Source organism: Zootoca vivipara, chromosome 5 (assembly GCF_963506605.1).
Source record: "Zootoca vivipara chromosome 5, rZooViv1.1, whole genome shotgun sequence".
NCBI classification, from domain to species: Eukaryota; Metazoa; Chordata; class Lepidosauria; order Squamata; family Lacertidae; genus Zootoca; species Zootoca vivipara.
The window spans coordinates 7,656,954-7,677,609 of NC_083280.1; the positions used below are offsets into that span (position 1 = coordinate 7,656,954).

General features: G+C 47.4%; 1 protein-coding gene and 1 pseudogene across 1 annotated transcript in view; one reads left to right on the forward strand and one right to left on the reverse strand.

Annotated features, from left to right (window-relative positions):
- ECE2 (endothelin converting enzyme 2) overlaps positions 1-20,656 on the reverse strand; it is a 54,711-nt gene that overhangs the window by 10,033 nt on the left and 24,022 nt on the right. The window contains exons 7-14 of the mRNA XM_035133145.2: positions 20,436-20,501; positions 16,361-16,549; positions 10,762-10,904; positions 5,938-6,052; positions 5,407-5,517; positions 4,584-4,682; positions 3,687-3,764; positions 995-1,098 (exon numbers count right to left, since the gene is read on the reverse strand). Of these exons, the coding sequence (XP_034989036.2) occupies positions 995-1,098; positions 3,687-3,764; positions 4,584-4,682; positions 5,407-5,517; positions 5,938-6,052; positions 10,762-10,904; positions 16,361-16,549; positions 20,436-20,501 (905 nt within the window). The remainder of the gene's footprint in view (positions 1-994; positions 1,099-3,686; positions 3,765-4,583; positions 4,683-5,406; positions 5,518-5,937; positions 6,053-10,761; positions 10,905-16,360; positions 16,550-20,435; positions 20,502-20,656) is intronic.
- On the forward strand, positions 1,550-1,728 carry LOC118094105 (U2 spliceosomal RNA; annotated as a pseudogene).

Here is a 20,656-nt window from a genome sequence, read left to right on the forward strand (position 1 = left end):
AAGCACTATGATGCCACTTTCAACTGTCATGGTTCCCCCTCCCCCAGGAGTCCTGGGAACTGTAGTTTGTTAAGGGTCCTAAGAGCTATTAGGAGACCAGTATTCCCCTCGCAAAGTCACAGTTCCCTGGGAAGTTCAGATGGGGCCTAAGAAATTGCAGAAATGACACAACAGCGGAGCTCTTTCTGGCCTATGCTGCTTGAAACTCCTTGCTTGAATGCCCTGTCCTATGGAGAGGGGGAAACTCCCTTCATATGAAAAGCTAACATGACAAGATGATGTTTAGCCTAGCCTCTCCCTGAGATGTGCTCGCTTTCCACATGCAGCATGGGTGAGTTTGCTTGCTTTCGTGTGGGAAAGCATTCTTCGTGAAACCAGCCACCTTCAGTTGCACGTGATGCAATAAAAAAAGGTTATTTGATTGTCTGTGGATTTGAATTTTCTGGAAGTCTCGGCTTCATGCTGACCGACCCCTCCACGCAGTTCTCCTGTTTGAATTAAAACATGACCCTAAACTCAATCAATGTAAAACCAGGTCATTCCCAGTTCCTAGGCTGCAATCCTGACGGTGCCTACTCAGAAGTTAGCCCCATTGAATTTATTGAGAATTACTCCCAGGTAAACGGAGTTAGGGTTACTGCCCTAAGGTGTTCTAAGATATTTTCAGAAGCAATCATTCTGGAACAGGATCAGCCCCAAGGTGATCTGAGTGTGGACCTTCCCCTCTCTGTGACACTCTTTGTCAAGCTTGACACCAGTGATGCCATCTTGGGAGAGCTGGAGAAATTTAAAATGGCAGCACGTGGGTGCCCTGTGCCACTGCCAGGCAAGCCTGCTGCCAGGGGGCTGATCAATGAAGCACACTTTGCCAGGGGCCTCCTCAAGCCTGGAGTCAAATCTTCCCTATGCTCCACCAGCTCAGACCCCGCTGCCCTCCTTCTGCCACCTCTCAATGTAATGAGAAGGGCAAGAAATGTATGGAGAGAAACCTTACTGGTCCCGGTTGGGGGGCTTCCTCAGCTGGTCTGCCATGAACCTGGCCGAGAAGTTGTAGAAGTTCAACATGTTCTGAAAGAAGGAGTCTTCTGAGACTTCATACTAGAGAGAAGAGCAGAAAAGAGATGTCATGGACTTGCTGGACAAAGAGGAATGGTGGGAGGCACCAGCTGGCAAACCCCCCCCCCCAAGGGAAGAAGGCTCAGAGCCGAGGGAGTGGTGGTGGGTCGATGATGAGTGGTCACAGGGAGCAGACTGGGAAGAGGATGTGTCAAAAGCTGAAGAGGTAACAGGGCTTAGTGAGCAGGGCAAGTTTGTGGCAGAGAGAAGCAGAAGCAGGAGAGGAGGAAGGCCAAGAGGCAGAGATGAGTCTGACTGGTGAAGAAGCCAGGGTGTCTTCCCTTCCTGCTGTGACAAGCTCCCGTGCCCCTGGTCTCCCAGAACCAGGAGAGGCATGAAGAGGGCGGAGCTGAGACAGGCACGTTGGCGTAGTCTCAGATTGCTTGGGAAAGACCTGGGAGAGGAGGAGATTGAGGCAGCCAAGGGAAGGTGAGGATCTTCAGCCTCCACAACTGCTAAGATCAAGTGTAATGTTTGATATCTGATGAGTCCTCTATTGGAGGATTATATATTAAATGGGTTTTTGGAAATGGGAGATGGGGCAGGGACTGCCTCCATCCACTTCATGCATGGACCTGGTATGGCAGTATCTCCAGGACTGCTGCATCTCTCCTGTAGGGGAGATTATTTCTGTTTCAAAAAACAGATGATAAATAATGGAAACCTTGGAATAGTCCTCTTTAGAATTCTAGGTTGCCTTTTTAATGTGTGTGCCATCTCCTAACATTAGAACTCTGTGACATCCAATGAATGCTGGAAGATTCAGGACAGAAAAAAGGAAAGACTTATTCATGCAGCACATACCGTGTTTCCCCTTTTTTAAGACGTAGTCATTATATAAGCCATAGCAGGATTTCTAAGCAATTGCGCGATACAAGCCATACCCCGAAAATAAGACATACTGATAGACCCTTCACCCAGTAGCAATAACCCCCCTCCCGCCAGCCAACCCCCCCTTAAAAATATCTCCATTTTGCTGTCGCTCCACAGACACGTATTTCCTTTAAAAGCTTGTAAAAATGCACTGAAGAGCCGTAGCTGCTGGCTGCCGAAGCCTCGTGACCTCCGTGAGCGCGTCTGTCTCTCTCTCTCCCCCCGCCCCCTGCGTCTCTCTCTCTCTCTCTCTCTCTCTCACACACACACACACACACACAGAGAGAGAGAGAGAGAGCACCCACCTCTCGCTTCCCCCCACCTTTCCCTTCCATTCTATGCGTCCACCCATGAGTTGCCTGTTGATTTCCTCTTGACGGGAGAGGAGCGATTGAATGCAAAGGCTGTTTTCCCTTTAAGGGAGAGATCTCCGTGTGCGCGTCTGTGTCTCTCTGTCTCTCTGTCTCTCTGTCTCTCTCTCACACACACACACAGAACCCACCTCTCGCTTCCCTCCACCTTTCCCTTCCATTCTATGCGTCCACCCATGAGTTGCCTGTTGATTTCCTCTTGACGGCAGTCTCCTGTGTCTGATTGTTGTCTCCTTGCAGCCTTCCTTTCTACCTTATGCTTGCTTGTCTGTGGAGCTGCCCCTTTAAGGATTTGTAAGTAGTCTGGATCGCAGTCCTTGCCTTGGGGACTTTTTTAAAAAAATTAAGGACTTTTTCCTTCTTGCTGTTTGTGAGCACAAAAGTTAAACTGCCGGTCCTAGCTTCCTTTACCCACAAAATTTTACCTTGCTAGCTCAATTGCTTCTTAATTGCTACCATTTACCAAGTCAGCAATCTTAATTGCTGTTTAGCTGGCTTCTTTGTTCTCAGCAGGTAGCTTCTTTGCTATCAGTGATAGCACTACAAAGTTCTGGTTACAGGTAGGTAGCCGTGTTGGTCTGGGTCGAAGTAAAATAAAAAAATTCCTTCAGTAGCACCTTAAAGACTCATACCAAAATAAAACTTAGTTGGTCTTTAAGGTGCTACTGAAGGATTTTTTTTATTTTAGCACTACAAAGTGTTACATTGTTGGAACTTAAGTCTTGGGCAGCTGGCTAGTAGAGATCCTTATTTGCTTTACTATAGGCTACTGCTAGGACTGTATCACACAGATAGATTCCATTATACTGGTTTAGATTTAAGAAGCTCCAGTGTAGCAGATTGCTATTAAGTGAGTCCCCACATCAGAGGAGAGAGAGAGCAGCCCTTTGCGAACATCCCAGGGCTGGGGAGAGAGGGCTGGGCCAGGGACGCACACCTCCCTTCCCTCAGACTCATAATAAAAATACCAGTAAGACATCCCACCAAAAATAAGCCACCCTGTGGTTTTTTGAGGAAAAAAAGTAATAAGACGGTGTCTTAAAAAAGGGGAAACACGGTACTTAAACTATGGAACTCACTCCTGCAGGATGGCCACTAACTTGAATGTAATTAATTACTATACCACCCTTTTTCACAGGCCCCGAGACCTGCAGGTATAGGGTGGTATACAAATTTAATAAATCATCATCATCATCATCATCATCATCATCATCATCTCAGGAAGGTTCACAGAACAAGGTAAAAACACAAGCAACTAGTTAAAACATAAACAATACCCCCACTTCCCACAAACACATATTAAAGCCTGTAGAACATTACTCTTACCCCATCATAGACGTCGTCCAACTCCTTGTCATCAAGGATGAACTCCGGGAAGCCGATCATGTCGTAAATGGAGTCAGCCTGCAGAGAAAGAAAAGCATGGGCAGCCAAGGTTTGCAGGCTGCACAACTGCAATAAAGGGTTGGGGTGAGGAGGGGGGAAACAGGCTGAGCAGGTGACGCCACAGGCAGCTGATAAAATGTGCAGGTGGCACCTCCCAATGACTGGCCAACATGGAATCTCCATGCTCAGAGGTAGTCTATCTCTGAACAGCAAGAGGAGAAAACAACCAGGGATAGCCATTGCTTTCATGCTCTACTTAGGCCCAACCTATCAGAAGGACTGCATTCTCCTATACGGACCTTCGTATATCTAAGTTCTCATAATGTAAAATGCACAGTCATAAGGACTAGAAACTTCCTTTAAAAATTAAAGCCATGTGTAAGGGTGACTCCCTACAGGGAGCCAACCCCCATCATCCTAACGTCTACCTCGCCAAGCACAGGGAGCAGCAGTGGGTCTGAAGCAGCCAGGGGGGAGGGGAAAGACTTGGAGGGAGAGAGAAACCAGCGTGCGGAACGATGGGAAAGCTCAGGGGAGGAGACTGAGAGGGCATCGCTCCTTCCGGCGCAAGAGTTAAGGAGAGCACCGCGACGCAGGTCAAGGGGGAGGCGTTTTGGGGTGGCCCGATTACTTTGTTGGCGTAAGAACAGACGTACGCCATTGCCGGATTCTGATTCGGAATGAGAGGTCATGTTTTAAGCTGCACTGTAAATACTTTGCACAATAAAAGTCTTTAAAGACAAACTGGACTCAAGTGGAGTTACTCTAGTCACGATGACCCTCTGACACCATGTTTTCAGGAATCCAAAGTCAGCAGCAAATAAATATCTGGGGCACCTTCTCTTTAGCGGCTTGTTTTGTCTTCTCATCCATCCAGTCAAGATGGTCCAGCGATTCCTCGAAAACGGTGCGTATCTCAGCAATCATGTCCTCTGCCTGAAGGAAAAGACACAAGAAGCCTATGGAAGGGCATCAGTGTGTTACCATTCACTCATCTCATCCTCAGCACGTCATCACCAGAATACCATCTCATTCACTATACACCCAATTAATCACTGTGCTCTGCAGGAGAGGACATCCTGTGAACTCCAGCCTTTGGGGAAGTCTGTTCTGCACCATGGGTAGCCTTGCCTAAACATGAAAGCAGCTAGCAGCTGCTGGAAACAATGCAATGAAGGTGTCTGCATGATATCAATAGGCAGGGAGTTCCAGAGTGTTGGTGCTAGGATAGCTCTCTCGGTGGAGCACGAGACTCTTAATCTCAAGGTTGTGGGTTCAAGCCTCACGTTGGGTAGATGACCCTTCCAACTCTACAATTCTATTGATTCTATAAATGATTGATTCCTTGCAGGTTAAATGTCGTTCCGCGATTGTTTCTGCATGTAAGTCCCGTCCTTCCCGAGAAGGATGAGCAGAGCAGCTATAGATGGCTTCAGGTTGAGTGACAGGCTGGCAGGTTGCGGTTGAGGAAGGAGCTGCTTAACCCTCCCCTTCCTGTCTGCGGCTACTGCATCCTGTCCCCAGCTGCTTTTCTCCCAAGGAAGAAAAATATGTAGGGGCCACATACAGCGCATGGACAGGAGAACTTGTCATCATGGGGTATTGTTAAAGGTGGGGACATTCAGAGGGCAGCTTTGTCGACATGCCTGGGGATACTCACAATCTCCTTGCTGTGCCGGTCGAAGGTGGCTTTTACGAACAGAGCCCCCAGGGCAAAGCCCAAAGTGTCATCAGTGTTGGAGATGCAAGTTTGCCAGCGGGGGGTGCAGGACTCCAGAGAAATGAGAGAGAAAGAGACATAAGTGGGAGAGCCCATATGGTGTTGGGGTTAGAGTCTTATACCTCTTCACCTAATCTCCCTCACAGGGTTGTTGGAAGAAGCACAAAATGGGGAGAGGGAGAGGAAACATGCACAATACCTTGAGATCCTTAGAGGCAGGATGTTAATGTAGTAATAATAAATAAGTAAGGGGGAGCAGAGCTAGGCATGTGTGTTGCTCTGTAAAGACACTGGTTGGCTGAGGGTCCTGCCTTGACCCAACAACAGGCCTCCCCCAAAACAAACAGCTGGTCAGGTGGGCTACAGCTGGTTCTCAGACTACCTAACTGGGAGGCCTGGGGTGCCGACAGCTCCAGAGGCCTACAAATCAAATAAATCATTAGATGCAGCCCCAAAGGAAGATTCGCTTACCTTCTTGGTACCATATAGGGTCTCCAAAAGCTTCTCCTGGGCTGCTTCAAACCGCTGATCTAGGCTGGAAGCTGTCTTCTGAACCAGGTTCCAGATCAAGTAATTGTTCAAGACGCTCAAAGAAGGAAAAGAAAGAGAAAAAGACCCAGTTGAGACCCAGGATTGGTGGCCAAAGGGCTGGAGTGCTCCCTACCCTCTGCAAAGCTCAGACACTCTCCTCCCAGCCGCTTATTATGGGAAGGCACAATAGTCTTAGATCCTACTTTGGCTGGGCACCTGCATGCCTCAAACCCAAGTGTGACCTGCACCATGCTGAGGAAAGTTGGAAGAAAGATACCTGCATAGCAGAGGGGTTGGACTAGATGACCCTCGCGGTCCCTTCCAGTGCTACAATCCTATGGTTCAAAAGTGCCAGATTTTTAAATAACCTGAAAGGCTACATTGGGCTGACAATTGAAACATATGTTGGAAAGGCAGTTTGGCCCTGACGCTATAGCAGCATCGGAAACACCCATGCTGTTCAAGATTTAATCTCTGCAACAAAAACAAAAAAAACTCTACACTTGCACTATATAAAATCCTACTCAACAGGAAGAAATATGATTTAGAATATGATAGACAAAAATGGAGTGAAGAGTTAGGGGTACAGATAACAAATGATATATGGGAGTCAAGTATAAAATCAACAGAAATAGCCTCTATGGATCTAAGACTAAGACTTATTCAACAGAAAATAATACTCAGAGTCCACTGGACTGCAGCAAAACTATACCAGAAGAAAATAACAAGTGCAGGCAACTGCTGGAGATGTGGGAGTAAAAATGTGAACTTTGTACATATGTTGATTAACTGCCCAATGATAAGATCATTCTGGTGCGAGGTGAGGATATTTATAGCAAGAGTAATAAAAAGTAATTGTTATTTAGGGGAACTGAATTTAATTCTAAATTATATTCCGGAAATGTGGGAGATTTCAAGGGGTCAAAAAAAAAAATGGATGTACCATGCTATATTAGAAGCAAAAAAAAAACCTTGTTTTGATGAATTGGAAGAGCTGCAACAAGATTCCATTGAGCACATGGATTGATAATATGGACAGATTAGCTACATACGAACAAATTGCATGTCGACGCAAAATAAGAACGGATAAATATGAAGAAATCTGGAACGAATATTTAAGCGATAAGGCAGAGAGTGGTGGGAAGTAGGGGAAGGAGAGAGAGGTGGGAAAATATTGTTAAAAAGGTGTAGTCATAGGTATATCACTGTATTCAAATCTGAATTGTCAAATTGTGTTATTATTGTTATTATGGTTAGTTAGTTAATTAATTAATTTATTGTTACGGTTCTCAACCAGCACAATTGTTATTATGGTTTTTGTTGTATGTGTCTTTTGCGGTTGTTGTTTGTATTGAAAAAAATGTTTAAATAAATTAAAAAACAAAACAAAACATTGGGCTGACAGAGGGTGATGATCGGAAACACTTGAGCAAAAAACTTGCTTCCTCAAAAGATCAGAATTTTTGCGATAAGCAAAGTGATGGGAGAATGCACTGGGAAATGTGGGATAACACTTGCTTTGATGCATCATCATCTAACCTCCATTCAAGCAAATGATTAAAAAAATGAATGCTCAATAAAGAGCCAGTGTTGCCTAATCTCCCTGCAAACAAATCAGGATGAGTCCTCAGTAAAGAAGTCACCTGGGAGCATTTATTGTGCTTTCTCACATTGCCTGTTTGCATGAGGGGTAATGAAGGGGAAGGGGAGGAACAGGACAGGAATGCAAAACAATAATTTCTTTACTGCCCTCCATCCAAGGATCACAGGGTGGTTTACAATATAAAAACACAAACATGCAAAACTTAGTAACAAACAAAAACAATATCCACCCCCACCCCCAGTTTAGAAGGCCATAGGTTGTTTAATTAGCCAAAGGCCTGGGAGAAGAGGAATGATCTTGCCTGGTGCCTAAAGGTATGTAAAGAAGGCACCAAGCAAGCCTCCCTGGGGAAGCATTCCACAAGTGGGGAGCCACCGCAGAAAAAGCCCTGTTCTCATGTTGCTACCCTCCATACTTCTTTGGTAGGAGGCACACACAGAAGGGCCTCAGATGATGGTCACAGGGTCCAGGTTGGTTGATATGGGGAGAAGTGGCCCTTGAGGTAATAATTATGCTTTCTAGGGTTGTTGTTGTTTTTTGCAAATCGGGTCCTCACTGCAAGAGAGGGCACGTGTTGCGGTTGGTCCCGACAACCAGGTCTAGGTGTTGGGGCAGGGACAATTGGAGCAGCCACAACACCCTATTGGTGGTCCATCTGACAGGGTGCAATTGGGCTGAGGGCATGCCAATCAAAGAGTCAGATGGACCACTGTTTAAACACTGCATGTGTCCGTAGAGAGCCTTCTTCTCCAGCACAGTGCATCAGAACACCCGCCCACTGCTTCCTAATTTTAGGGCTCTCACTTGACCTTGCTATGTCGGCGTGTATCGGCGTGTATCGTTGTTGCAGGGGCACGGCAGGAATTTTCCCCACTTGGCTGATTGGCTGTTGCCATTTGGGTTTTGCCTGCCGCTTAGCAATTCGTCACAACTTGAAAGGTTGGCGGATAGGCTCTGGTTCATGCTGATAGGGGTGGAATGATCCCTTACCACCCTATCCACAGGTATTCCTCTTAAAGGAATCCATTGGACTTCTGGTTGGTATTCCCCCAAGTGGCAGGCCTGGCTCTAGGGGTAGTCTCGGAGGCGCGGGGCCGGTAGGAGGGCGCTGTGTGGCAAAGCCGCGTGGAAGCCGTGCTGCGTGCTGCTCCCGCCCACTAGGGCGGGGGCGCCGGAGCGATCTCCGCGCCACGGCACCAGGGCACCCGACCGGCTTGAGACGGCCCTGCCAAGCGGGGTGTGCCCTCTCCAGAGTTCTGGGCACACATGGGGGAATCAGGGCCTGGCGGTAGTCAGGTTTCCCGTCCCAGGTGTGGACCTGACTGTTGACTCATGGTGCGCCCTGAGCCAGTGCTACCCTAGGTAGCTTTGGAACCAGAGCCTATGCAACCACTCACTTGATTTGTAATCAATAAAATATGAGTCATGTCTGAATTTATCTCTAGGCCTGGGTTAAAGGGTCTCCACATGCAAATAGATTAAAGTTTTAGAAGGGACCTGTGTAGGGGAGATGGTTAAGTACAAGGCGCTAAATCTACTTGCATGGCTCCCTTCCACACTCATTGCAAATTCCTTTTTGAGCTGCTTTTTCCTTCACAAGGAGGTGACACATAATAGCACTCTGGGTAGAATGAAGCAGAGTGTGTGTTGATGTTTAGTAAAAGCTGGGTTGCCGTGGGAAGGATAAGGGCACATCACTGCGTAGAGCGCTAAAACACGCTTGCATCGTGCATTTGTGGGCAGGCATTGTAAACAGCCATGACGAATGCCCCATGTTATGTACTGAGCTGAATCCTAGAACAATAGGATTCAGAATCAGCGGGAGCTACCCAATCCAACTCCAGGTGGAAGTGAATCCGCAACCTGATTGGCCTGCTGGAGCAGCCAATCAGGCGGCTGGCAGAAGTGAATCTGCTACCTGATTGGCCTGTAGGAGCAGCCAATCAGGCTGCAGGCAGAAGTCAATCCACAATATAATTGGCCCACAGGTGTAGCCCTGAAGTAGCCAATCACGCAAGGCCCATTGTGTAAATAATGTATATAAGCTGATGGTTTTGGGAAAAGAGCCATTCGTCTTCTCTTCTTCTCCTTGATGAATATGAGCTGAATAAAGAGCATGAAATTCACTCTCGACTCCGAGTAGATTTCACTGGTGTTATGTACTGAGCTGAATCCTAGAACAATAGGATTCAGAATCAGCGGGAGCTACCCAATCCAACTCCAGGTGGAAGTGAATCCGCAACCTGATTGGCCTGCTGGAGCAGCCAATCAGGCGGCTGGCAGAAGTGAATCTGCTACCTGATTGGCCTGTAGGAGCAGCCAATCAGGCTGCAGGCAGAAGTCAATCCACAATATAATTGGCCCACAGGTGTAGCCCTGAAGTAGCCAATCACGCAAGGCCCATTGTGTAAATAATGTATATAAGCTGATGGTTTTGGGAAAAGAGCCATTCGTCTTCTCTTCTTCTCCTTGATGAATATGAGCTGAATAAAGAGCATGAAATTCACTCTTGACTCCGAGTATATTTCACCCCATTAGCTGCAAACCTTGCCTACAATCTCATTTGGTTTCTGAGCCTTTGTTAGTAAACACTCACAGAACTGAGCTTTGCCACATTCGAAAAGGGGGCCGCTGTTGTCAGAGGTGCCAGAGGTTGATTCAGCCAAAACCAAAGTATGCCAAGGATGCTGAAATCTGTGGCCTCCACTTGTTCTCAGACTACAACTCCCATCATCTGTGACCACTGGCCATTCTGTGGTATACAATCGGATCAAAATAAGGGGCAAAGTAAAAGTGCAGACGAGCCCTTAATTGCTGTTTTATGGTTCAACCTGACTTGTCAAATGGAGTTTGCTGTTTTTGGATTTTCTGGTAGAATTCCATTGTGGTGTTTTATCCTTTTAAATTGTACACCTGTCCTGGGAACCCTTTGATATGGGGCTGCTCGAACATTTTCTAAATCAATCTCACAGCAGCACAGTATTCTGCACCCAGCATTACAGGCACAGAATACATCGGAGAAGAACACCACTGAGCGAAGGTGGCAGGAGCAGATTGCGTCCAGGCCTTCTGCGCATGAGGAAACACACCAACACACACACACAAACAAACAAAACAAAAAACAGGCATTGTGTTCCTGCTGCATCCCCACCTCCCAGTACCTTTTGTCGGTGTTATTGATAAGCTGGGACACCTGCTGCAAATATTCCCTGCCATAAACCACCACTGGCTCAGCCTCGGTTAGCTCTAGTGGTGAGAGGAAGTAGGAGATGAAGTCTAGCCAGTCAATGGCAGGGGCAAGAATCTGCAGAAAGCAAGAAGAAACCTGAAGCTTAGAAATGAATGTAGCTTGAAGCGAAAAGGAACTGGTGAGACAGCCTGGTTGGCCACACCCTCTGACCAGTTTTTCATTCCCATGCTGCAGATGTTAGAAACTCATGCCTTGTGAGTTATATTCAAAAAAGCCGAGGATGCAGTTTCTCCAAAAATAAGACACCATCTAATATTTATTTTTCCTAAAAAAAAAAAACCACGGTGGCTTATTTTCAGGGGATGTCTTATTTTTTTTTATTAAGTATGGTGCAGTTTAACCTACAAGGTTAAACTGCCTATCACAATGGCTTCTTTTCGGAGAAACACGGTAACTGCTGAATTTTGTATTTTAAAAACATCTGGCAGGGGCTCAGTCATCTGCAGCCCAGCTGACCTTAGTGCATAGCAGAGCTTAATCCAATGATGTCTGCAACGTGACCTGTCTGTCTTAAGTTACATCACATCTGCAGCATACATTCTTTTTTTATGGAATAAATTTTTATTTGATTTTCAGAAATATAAACATACAACAAAACCAATTCCAAATCCAAACGTCGAGATTACTCTGAATCTGCTGACTTCCCCCCCATCCCTTCCATGGGCCCTATTAATCCTATTTTAAACTGCATATCACTACTTCTCCAGTTTTTTATCTTCCTAAGTTATCCATACATACAAGCATATTTAAAATCCTGCCAATGTTTTAACCTGCTTACAATAATCTTGTATATACATTATAAACTTTCCCCATTCTTTTTTAAATATCTTGTCTTCTTGATTCCGAGTTAATTTTGCCATTTCGGCATAGTCTATCAACTTGGTTTGCCACTCTTCTCTGGTCGGGGTTCTTTCCATCTCTGGGCTAGTAACGTTCGTGCAGCTGTTGTTGCGTACATGAACAGTTTTTTCTGGTCCTTTGGGATCTCGATACCTATGCACCTGCAGCATACATTCAACACACATCGCTCTCCCTAAAGAGTCCTGGGAACTGTAGTTTGCTACGGGTGCTGGAAACTGTAGCCCTGTAAGGGCGTAAACTACAGTTCCCAGGATTCTTTGGGGGGAAGGCCTTGACTGTTAAAAGTGGTACAAACGTGCTTTAAATGCACAGTGCGGATGTGACAAACTTTGCGACTTCACCAAGCCAGCTCCTTGGCACACATCCCCTTCCAGTTTTGCCCCAAACCCAGGCTAATGTTCTGCAGGACTCAAGAGCTTGCTCTCTACTTGTGACATTTTGTTTTGCTGCCGTACAGATATTGCCCGATTGCAAATGTGATTGTGGTGGCAGAAATGAATTCTGCACGCGCCCGATTTCCTTCACATTAGTCTGCTGCTCCAGAGAAGCGGACACGGAGCAATGGATTCAAACTTCAAGAAAGAAGATTCCACCTAAACATTAGGAAGAACTTCCTGATAGTAAGAGCTGTTCGGCAGTGGAATTTGCTACCAAGGAGTGTGGTGGAGTCTCCTTCTTTGGAGGTCTTTAAGCAGAGGCTTGACAGGAATGTCAAGAATGCTTTGATGGTGTTTCCTGCTTGGCAGGGGGTTGGACTGGATGGCCCTTGTGGTCTCTTCCAACTCTATGATTCTATGATTCTAGTCTGTATATGTCCTGGCAATCGGCTCAAGCACTGAAAACAAGTTCTGGGGCCAAGTCCTGAGCAAGATGCTGGGCGTGTGAGTGAGCAATACGTGATTTCTCTTACTTCCCTCAGTTTACAGCCCTGTCCTAATGCAGACCCCCCCTCCCCCCATAGCAAGGGACCAGTTTGTTGGCTCCTGGCTCCTTTCCCCCAGGGACCAAATCCAGTTCTAGCCACTACAGGCCAAAGCCTGGACTTCCCAGAAATGACACTTCTACAATTGGATTTTATTTCTCTCTCTCTCTCTCTCTCTCCCCCTGTTGCCATGGCAAAGAGTTGCTTGGCAACCAATGAGTGATGAAGGAAGCTGGCTTCACCTATCACTGGGAGGTCCAAGGGATGGGGGGGGGCAAGAAGAACAAAGAGGAGCAGAGGAACAGAATGCAGAGCTGAGTGAGGGGAGAGAGAAAGAGGCCAGGGTAGGGGAGTTAAACATCATGAATACAGTTGCGCCCAATGGGGTGGGAATGCCAGAAGCCAGTGGATAGAGGTGCAAAAACAAGGGTGTTTTTTGGGGGGGAGGGGTATGTGGAGTTTCACAAGCCTTGGGAATGGCCTAACCCTTGTCTTAAAAGAGCTTGCAATGCTTACAGCAACCTTCCGAGGCGAGTCACTATTATTTGTTTATTCATTACAGTATTTCTTTATTGCACATCTATTCCTCCACCACTGAATCCCCCCAACAACCCTATGAGGTAGATTAGATGGAGAGGCAGCACCCAGGGAGCTTCATGTAGCCAAGTGGGGGTTCAAACCCTGGGGTCCCAAATCCCAGTCCAGTCCGACACTCCAACCACAATGCCACTGTTTGGTTGAGAGGACCTTGCCTTAGCGAACTAGTGGCAGAGACAAAATTCAAGCTGGGATCTTCCTGATTCATGCTTCAGTTTCCTAGCTAGTACATAAAAATCTAAGATCCTGGATGCTGGATCAGGTCAGGCCTAGCCGATCTTTCTATTATTTCAGGTGCCTCTGAAAACCCCACAAGCAGGAAGTGAGAGCCAGTTACTGCCTCTCAGTCGAACCTGCCTCACAAAGTTGTTGCGAGGATAAACTGGAAATGGGGAGGACTGCTTGAGCTCCTTGGAGGGAAGGTGAGATATGAATGTTGTCGTGGACCTGGGAGAGACCAGGACTCAAATCCTCACTCAGCAATGAAGCTCACTGGGTGACCTTGGACCAGTCACTCCTCCTCAGCTTAACCTACCTCACAGGTTTGTGGGGAGAAAACACGTACGCCAGGTGGAGCTCCTTGGGTAAAAAGGTGGGATATAAACAGATAAATAAATGCAACATTTCTATTGCATTTTTGCTGCAATGGCTCTTTTGGGAAGCAATGATCCCCAAGGGGGTGGGTGGGGAGAATGAACTGTGTACAGTACTCAGTGAAATATTTGCACTAGTGCAAGGATCAGCACAGGTGCAATGGGACTTTGCCCCCTGCTCCTCCCTCTGTGTGTGCTCGGACTGACTCCAACTACAAAAGCTGAGCCTGCTGAACGGACTCTTGGGCTGGAGTATTGTTCAGAGTTTTCGTTGTTGCTGTTATTGATATTAATTGTTTGTATCTTTCTTTTAAGAGCTTATTATGTGGAAATCACACACACACACACACAAATGTGCTCCATTTGCTGTTGTTGACTGCTTTTGCAATTATGTAAATCCTTTCATGTTTGTTGAAAGCCGCCTTGAGCCTGGTTTTAACCATGCAAAAATGGTGTGCAAATGAAACGACGATGATGCACCATCCCCAAATCTGCCCCGGAGGACTGAGGGAGCCTCCGGGACCGAATCAGAGGGCGTACAAGGGGAGGAAAGGGGGAGATTGTCCCATGCCGCAAGGAGAAACACTGTGCGCTGGTGCGCTTACGTCAAACACAATCCTCTTGCCTCCAGGAGCAGAACTGCATCCGAGGAAGGCCTGGAGGCTGGCCTCAGCATCACAGCTGCAACTCTGGGCTCATTGGGATGCCGATCAGCTAGCCAGGCTCCTGGGCGTGACGTTCACAGCGACTGAATGGCGGCACGGAGATGGAATCCTAATGAAGGGTCTGGTGACGGTGTTGGCTGCCGCCTGTGCAGTGAGGTCTGGGCTTATGCAACAAAAGCTGGTTCTCTGTTAAGGAGGCTGCAGGAAAGCAGGATGAGGAAGGTGGGAGAAGAGGGTGCTACTGCAAGGAAAGGAGAGAGGAAAAGCTGGTTGGCTGGGGACCTTTGAAGGCACTGCTATATGCCCCTCTGTCTGCCTCTATATGTCTGGGGAACCTCCCAAACCTGCACGACACAACTGCAGCCTCCAAAAATCACAGAGAAGGGACCTTAGAGGCTCTCAAATCCAACCCTCCATGCTGAGGCAAGAGACCCACTTCTGCAGCATCCCTGTGAGGGGGTAATCCAGCCTCTGCCCACAAGCCTCAGCTGGCGGAATGCTTACTAACAGGGTGAATGATGCCCTTTGGGACTGGCAGGGCAGGGCAACTTGTGCCATGAACTGGGATGGACACAGAGTAATGGTGGGAGGCACTAGCTGGGGAACCCACGAGGGAAGACGGCTCAGAGCCAGAGGAGGGGTGATGGGATGATGCTGCATTGTCAGAGGGAGGAGGAGGTGCTGGAAGTGGAAGAGGGAACAGGTTTAGTGAGCAGGGAGAGTCTGTGACAGAGAGAAGTCCAGAATCAGAGCAGAAGCAGGAGAGTGGGATGAGGGAGGCCAAGAAACAGAGATGAATCAGCTGGTGAAGAAGCCAGGGTGTCTCCCCCTCCTGCTGCGAGAAGGTCACCTCCCTTCTGGTCTCCCAGAACTAGAAGAGGTATGAAGAGGGAGGAGCAAAGACAGATGCGTCAACATAGTCTCAGGACCCAGAAGAGGAGGAGACTTAGGCAGTTGTGGGAAGGCAGGGACCTTTAGTCTCACAAATGCCTCATAGAGGCAAGATCTACCAAGAAGAATTGCTGTACTCTTTGGGCCTTGTTTCTTCTAATAAAGAGTTCACTTACTTCATGTGATTTAGTGAGCTGGCCCACTCCTGATGCCTTCTCCTGTCAAGCAGGTGGAGTTGGAGTCAACGACCGACAGAGCAAACTAATTCTACTTGCGTCCCTCTCACCCTCCTCCCTGCCGAGTTCTACATGGGCAATGCTGAGGCTAAGGAGGAGGGAGCCACCAGGCATTGCCACGCCTTGCACAGGTGGTAGGTAAGTGTTGGGAGTGGGGCTAAGGGCAGAACGAGGTTGGTGGAGCAGGGTCCCATTTGTACTAATGCACCAGCTTCCACTGGTAGGACAGAAGGCAGGGAAATCAGCAGCTGGTGGAGCCACAGCCAATGGCAAGCACAGCCACACCTTGCTAGGTTGTAACCAAGATGGCAGGTGGTTAGCAGACTGGGGTTGGTTGGGCAGTGCCCCATTTGCCCTTAACGGACCAGCCTCTAGCAGCGCACCACCTCCTCCTGAGACAGTCTGCTCTGCTGTCCAACAGTTCATACTATTAAGAAGTTATTCCCAATGTTTCATTTTTCTTGTGATTTGCACCCAGGGGATCCTTCGGCCCGCCAGATGTTGTTGAACTACAACTCCCAGCAGCCCTTGTTGCCGGCCACACCTCCAGCAACAGTGCCTGGAAGGCCACAGGCTAGCCATCACTGGCCCAAGGAATGATGCCACCTCTCTCTGCTCAAATTACGCAAGATGTCCCCAGTTGCCAAAGAACCCCATTTAGAGCCAGAACCAAACCAAGAGACTGAACAAGACCCCTCCCCGCCAGCTCCGCTCCTCCCCAGGGCCTTATCCAGGCAAGTCCCACCTGCAGCCCGGCGATGTTCAGCTTGTGGTAAATTTTCTCGTCGTCCCGCCGCTCGTCTTGGGGGACGGTGAGGTTGGCCAGCTCGATCTCTAGGTCCAGCACCTGCTGCATCTGCTCTTCCGTCGAAGCTCTGGCCCCACCCAGCAGCATCCCCAGCTCCACCATGTAGTCCAGGTAAGCAGCCAGCACCTGCCAGAGAGGGTGCAAAGCACCTGGGTGATTCCAGGAAATTTTGCCAGCCAAGGAGAACAAAAGGCGACAGCAGCAACAGGAAAGCCACCTTCCCTCCCCACTCAGCTCTTATCTTCCCCAACACCTTTTTCAAACTATGGGAGTCACGGAGCTTTAGGCTGGGCTGCCACTGTCTCCCCAAACCTTATTGCTATTATTTATAAATCTCTTCACAAGAAGCATCCCTAAGCAATCCCACAACGCAATGAAAACAATTGCACATATTAAAAACACACACACATCCCCAATGAAATCGGTTAATGTCTGGGATAAAAATCTCCACTTCAAAAACTTGCTCTCCTCCTTTCACCAGGATGAGGAATGATGGCACATATAAGCACCTCCAAAACTGAAATCTTTTAAAACTTAAATCTTTTGTTGTTCAGGACTGAAGTGTCAGGAGCTGTGGGGGGTGGAGTGAGGATCTATGCTGGTGCAGTGCAGGTGGCTAAAGAGATGGAGCTATGAATGAGGAAGTCACCAGTTTGAATCTTGCCCCTGCCATGTGCTTGCTAGGTGAGCTCAGGCAAACTGCTCTGAATCAGTAGCCCCCACCTCCACCTCCATCAACACTGCCATGTCTTGCAGGGCTGTTGTAAAGATTACTTCTGAATAACACAAGTCAAGCACTTTAAACACATGTGAAATGTTAATAAAATAATAACAATAATAATACTATAAAATTATTTTCATTTCTGCATGTGGCTGCCTCCAGCGGTGAGCAATCAGAGCTGCTTCTCGAAGCGTCTTCTCTCTGTTGTGAAAACGTTTTTTGGGGGGGCGGGCAGGGGGGCCTCCAGACTGTCAGTGTTTGCAAAACGCTTTATTGCCCAACCCTTTTCAGAGGTCCTTGCAGGCTCCGCCAGTTGGCTGATTGTCATGTCTGAAGTCAGTGCTTTGAAAAGGGCTTCTGAAGACCCTTGCAGGCAAAAAGAAGCCACCTGATGTCATTGTGACATCAGGTGTGATTGGCAGGTGGGCAGAGTTACTCACCTGTCACACTTGGCCCATGGGGGGTGAGGGAGACCCCTGGGATAGACCAAAGTGCTGTGCTGAGTTCCCCGCCAGGTGTCCTGGCCTCTGCATCAATTCCCTTTCTCTTCACACCTATCTTTTCAATTTCATTTACCTTGACATGTACAGAAATTTATAATAATAATAATAATAATAATAATAATAATAATAATAATAATAATAATAATGCTATTTCAGTTTGGGCACAGAATCTCTGCCCCAGTCAGAGAATCTAAGCAGTTTATTTGTTTAAAGCAAGTTTCTAGCCTCTGGTGGCTGCTGAGACATGCTAGATGGCATTTATTTCTCTATCTAATGTACCTGTTCTACCATCTTTCAATTTAGCCAAAAATTCACAAGGCTTCTTCGTTGTGCCAAAAAAAAACCTCACACCAATCTCCCAAAACAACAAAACCATAAAGCATAATGATTTTTTTTAAAAAAAAAACACAGCAGAAGGCAGCATAAAACCAGGTGAAAATGCCCATAAAACGCTGCAGGAAACGAGTTCATTGGGCATAACTGTTGCCATCGGTGCTCAATTAAAATCCCGGGTAAAAATACTTATTTTGACATGGTGCCTAGAATGGAATGGAACTGACAGCAGGGAAATTTCTCTAGGGAGGGTGTTTCATAAGCTGAAAAGCCCCACTACTCTGCTGCTGCTGCCACCACATTTGCCCTGACGTTAAGGGCACTGATAGAACAGCTTCCACAGATTTTTTTCAATTTATATACCACCATTTATCAAAAGATTCCAGAGCAGCATGCAACATTAAGAACACATTTTACGGAGCATCAATAATACAAGCATAAGAACAAGCATAAGAACAGACAGCGCAATAATAAAATAATCATTAATAGCAGTCTCCCAACCCCCAGCACCCAGGCAGGATTGTGGGCTTTCTTCGGAGTCCCAGTTCCTAAGCTTGAAATGGCTATAAAGGTTAAAGCCAGCATTTTTGAAATTGTGTGTGAAAACATACTGGAAGCCAGCAGAGCTGTTTTAACACCGCCAACGTAGTTTTAACTACGATCCATGCGTAGAGATCTGTGCACACACCGAACTTTTAAAGCACATTCAAAGCGCCAAATACTTCTGGGCACTGTAATTTACCTCTCAGGGAGCTACGGTTCCCAGAAGCCCTTAGAGAACAACAGGGCCCAGAATTCTTTGAGGGGTGGAGGGGAAAGAAATGTTCTTCGAATATGCTCTAAAGGAATACCATGAACATAGTCCCAGTTAATCACCTAGCTGTACCAGCTGAAGTTTGCAACACACGGCTTTGCTTGATGCTCAACAAGGCAGGCAGCTGACAATATCTCACCTGTCAAATTGTGAATGATAGGAGGGGGAAGCTGCGGCCCTCTAGATTTTGTTGGGCCCCAACTCCCATCAGCCACATGGCCAATGGTCAGATGAGTCCAGCACATCTGTCATGGATGCTTTAGCTGAGACAGGGGATGGGATAGGTGGCCCTTGGGTGTCCCTTCAAACTCTGCAATTCTACGATTTTATGGTTCTGTTTATGTTTTGATGATTCTGTTTATGATCCTGTTTTTCTTTCCCTATTTGCTGCTGCTTCCATTTCTCTTTCCTCCTTCTGCTGGCTTCTTGCATTTATTTTTGGATAGTAATCTCCCTGGGGTAGGGACTTGCCACACCTATTCTTTGTAAAGCATTGACCTTTGCAGAGCCAATGCGGCTTAGTGCTTAAGAGCGTCAGGTGGTGTCCTGGGGGTTCGAATTCCCACTCAGCCATGAAGCTCACTGGGAGACTTGAGGCGGGTCAACATCTCTCAGCCTAACCTACCTCACAGGGTTGTTGTGAGGATGAAAGCGGGGGGGGGCACTATGTGCTCCCTTAAGCTTCTTTGGAGGAAAGGAGGGATATAATAATAAATGTGAAATATACTTATATGGGGTGCTATATAAATATTTAAAGGGCAGCATTCACCGAACCAACCCCATCAGTTAACACCCGTAGTAAGGACTTCCACTTGCACAATGGGGCTTTTCCTCCCCTGCCCCCAAATTGGCTGGGGAGTAATTGGGAAAACAGCTTAGGGGGAGGAAAGAAGAAGTCGCTCTGTCTAGCAATCCTTGCTCAGACGAAACATTCGTCATTGGTGCGTCACCAAATTCCGCCCTTATCAATATTAATAAAACTAATATTCATGCACAGAAGCCCTGGTATACAGAAAGGAATAGGCACCTCTGCTTATCCTCAAGTATCTATGCTTTATTTGCCAACCCGATAAAGGAGGAATACCTGCAAATGAGCAGCTATTCAGAATGTCAACCAAAGGGGTCTGTACTGCCCATCCTCGTCCTATTGTGCACACAGCTCGCTGGGCTGGAGAACAAAGATTTATTGGTAAATGTGACTAGCAATGACGAAAAGCAGACCATTTCGGAGTCGGTGGGGGCGTGGTATTTATTTACTAAAGCATTGGCAGGGAACTGGCTGCCCTCCAGATGTTGCTGGAACTCAGCTTTCATGAGAGCGAGAGAGCGAGGGCTCGTCCACCCTTCAGCTTGTCCACTGCCTAGAAAGCACAGATCCAAGAGGTTTTGTGCTTGCTTGCCATGTGCTTCCTAAGTGTGGGCCCGAGCGGTTTTTCGTCCGCCCCACCACTTTCCCTGGGGAAACTCACTGTTTACCATTGAATTGGAACGAGTGTTGATCCACAGAAAAACTGATCGGTGTTCATTCATCAGTAAACAGAAGGTTTCTCCAGGGGAAAGCAGCAAAAGACAAGTGGAAATGTGCATGACCCAAAGTGAGAGGCAGGGGTTGGTATCTAGTGCGGACTGCGACCACCTTACCTTTTCGTTGGCTGTCTTGTTCAGGTAGTAATCCCGTGATGGTAAGAAAAGTCCTGACTGGTCCAGCTGCCATGTACAAAAGGGAACCAGTGAGTCTATGTGGCTGAACACCCAGCCCTGAGCTTTCCCTACAGCTCCGTCTAGCTCCCTATAACACAGGAGAGGGAGATAAGGAAGGTGCCTTGCGCAGGTAAGATCATAGGCCCATCCAGCTTAGCGCT